Source organism: Zingiber officinale, chromosome 6B, assembly GCF_018446385.1.
Source record: "Zingiber officinale cultivar Zhangliang chromosome 6B, Zo_v1.1, whole genome shotgun sequence".
In the NCBI taxonomy this organism is placed as follows: Eukaryota; Viridiplantae; Streptophyta; class Magnoliopsida; order Zingiberales; family Zingiberaceae; genus Zingiber; species Zingiber officinale.
The window spans coordinates 90,655,608-90,658,400 of record NC_055996.1 but is presented as its reverse complement, the minus strand read 5'-3'; the positions used below and the strand labels follow the sequence as shown (position 1 = coordinate 90,658,400).

The 2,793-nt window shown below is 37.8% G+C and overlaps 1 protein-coding gene across 1 annotated transcript; it reads left to right on the top strand.

The window, feature by feature from the left end:
• Nucleotides 1-1,322: 1,322 nt before the first annotated feature.
• LOC121991230 (40S ribosomal protein S15-4-like) lies at nt 1,323-1,894 on the top strand. Its single transcript, XM_042545240.1, has 3 exons — nt 1,323-1,433; nt 1,549-1,683; nt 1,756-1,894. The coding sequence occupies exons 1-3, from the start codon at nt 1,323-1,325 to the stop codon at nt 1,867-1,869; spliced, it is 360 nt and encodes a 119-aa protein (XP_042401174.1). The 3' UTR covers nt 1,870-1,894.
• Nucleotides 1,895-2,793: the final 899 nt, after the last annotated feature.

Sequence of the window (2,793 nt, the reverse complement as noted above, 5' to 3'; positions counted from 1 at the left end):
AGACTTTTTCGAAGAAGTGCGCCACTGCGAAGTCGAGATGCCCCTTACTGATTCCAAGGAAGACTCTTTCCTCTTTCCTGTGGAGGAGATCGTCCAGTACCCTCTTACGGGATACGTCGCTCCCTCTTCCATCAGCTTCAGCCCCGATGGGCGCTTGATCTCCTATCTCTTCAGCCCCGATGGTACCCTCCACCGTAAAGTCTTCGCCTTTGATGTTGCCTCATGGCGGCAGGAGCTTGTGTTTTGCCTGCCTGATGGAGGCGGCCTCGATGAGAATAATCTCTCGGCTGAAGAGAAGCTGAGGCGAGAGAGGTCAAGGGAGAGGGGATTAGGAGTCACGAGGTACGAGTGGAAATCAAGGTCGACGTCCTCTTCTTGCTCCGCTCCAGGGAAGCCCACTATCATGGTGCCATTGCCAAATGGGGTCTGTGCTCTGCCCTATTTCCTGATTTAATGAGCAAGTGTTGACATTCAGCTAATAGGTCAATTGTATTTGAAGCAATTTCTGTTTTGAACATTAAAATACTTCATTACAAGTAGTTATTCTGCGTGCCTTTCTACCTGTTGATCTTAAACTTTCTTCTTTGATTATGATATATTAAGTGATCGCTATCTGTTTCATCAGGTATATTTCCAGGAAATATCAGGCTCAAAGCCAGAGCTCAAGCTTACATGTTGTCACCATCGGTGCTTTCTTTGTAAGCTTACAATTCAATTTTAATTATTGTTCCTATTTTTCTTGCATATAAAAATATAAGAATCCAAAACACATCAACATACTAATTTTAGCTGGAAGTGTAAATTTGTTTTTTCTTGCATTTCTTGGTGGGAATATGAGCATTTATTTTGTTTAGTGAAATTTCTTATGAAAGTTTATTATCAACTTAAATGGTGCAATCATCAAGGTAGTTTTGCTAAGTGATACATTTTCTTGTTTAAATTAGGTCTTCTAAACCTTATTACATACATTAAAATATGCATAATGGTAGTTCCTTAAAAACTGCGACAAGTGTAATTGCTTCTGAGATTATTCATATGCATACATATATTGTTTATGGAAGTGTGGTTCTGTGTGTCTAGTTTTGTGGTGATACACATCTTTGGATAGGTTGTTTCAAAGTATTTACCATGTCATTGTTCCTGCAACACAGTTTGTCTGGTTACTAGAATTTACCAAAACCATGAAGTTGCCAAAAGGTATTTGTTATTTATCCTGTCTCTTAAGGTTTTAGATAGTATTAAACATTATTTCTTTCTGACTCGTGTAATGGTTCGATAGCCTAAATGTGGCATCAAAACAACACAAGTTAAATAGCTGGGTGATGTCTAAGGATTTCTATATATTAATATCTGAATTTAGCACAAATTTGCCATTCATATTAATATCTGAATTTAGCACAAATTTACCATTCATATTAATATCTGAATTCTCAGTATCTGATTCTATAACCAATTTAACACAAAATTGATGTTCATATCAATATCTGATTTCTCAGTATGCGATTCTATTAACTGAATCACCTTGTTTATTGTCGACACAATATTCAGAAGCGAGATGCACCTGCTGGTGAAAAGCCAGAGCCTGTGAGGACGCATCTTAGGAACATGATCATAGTCCCAGAGATGATCGGCAACATCATTGGCGTATACAATGGAAAAACCTTCAATCAGGTTGAAATCAAGGTAACTATTTTACTAGGTTTAACTAGTGCATAATCAAGATTGTTATCTTATTTTTGATTTTTCTGACATCAGCCCGAGATGATTGGTCATTACTTGGCTGAATTCTCAATATCATACAAGCCCGTGAAGCATGGAAGGCCTGGTATTGGTGCTACTCACTCCTCCAGGTTCATCCCTCTCAAGTAAAAAAATCATGTTCGGAGGATAAAGATCATGTATGCCTCTCGATTATCTTTAGTTCTTGTATTCTGCAATAAACCATCGGTGCTTTCTTTGTAAGCTTACAATTCAATTTTAATTATTGTTCCTATTTTCCTGTGTTGATAAGAATTCTATTGTAATATTTATTCCTATTTTTCTAATTCTCTTTTCTCTGTTCTCATTCCTGAGTTGCATTTTTCTTTTTGCTGTTGGAACATCCATTAGCTATCTGATGTGTAATTGAGTATTGCTTTCCCCTATTTATATTAAAAGCATCTATATTAGTTTGTCACAGGCTTTTTAATGCACAGTAACTTCTAATTGTCTTGTCCTTTTATTATTAGATATATGGGCACTATCACAGGGATAAGTGATCTAGATCTTGTCCGATGGCCAAATTCATATTGGCGCTCTGTGAAGGTATATATACTGAAGTTTTCTGACTTTCCTCTTCAGCAAACCTGCCATGTGATAACCATTTTCTGACTTTTATAGTAACATGTAAAAGTGTTGCAATCCATTAATGTTTCTTGAATGCCGCCGCTAAGTTCTTAATTTGCCACTTCCTCTTGAAACTGAATCTGGCTTTTCTTGTAGGTTGGCTGGGATGAGTCAACTTCTGGAGAGAGGCATCCAAGAGTCTCTTTGGGAGATTGAGCCTTTAACAACGTTTCCAATGTATCCATCTTCCTTTCCACTTAGGCTCAAGCGCCCTTGGCCTTCTGACTTGTCCGCACTACGTGGTACTTATCATGTTTGCTTGCTGAATCTTAACTAAACAGGTATGAACTCCTTGTTACTGCCATCTCACTTCTGTCAACTATATGTTTAGGTGGGAGAGATGATCTTATGTGGCTTCGAGATGGAGACAGAGCAATCCAGTCTTTGAATTTCCAGGGATTTTGTAAT

Coding starts and splice junctions, on each gene's coding strand:
- LOC121991230 (XM_042545240.1), top strand. CDS start 1,323: ATGTCTAAGGATTTCTATATATTAATATCTGAATTTAGCACAAATTTG. Junction 1,434..1,548: donor TATTAATATCTGAATTCTCA/GTATCTGATTCT, acceptor CACAATATTCAG/AAGCGAGATGCACCTGCTGG. Junction 1,684..1,755: donor TCAATCAGGTTGAAATCAAG/GTAACTATTTTA, acceptor TTCTGACATCAG/CCCGAGATGATTGGTCATTA.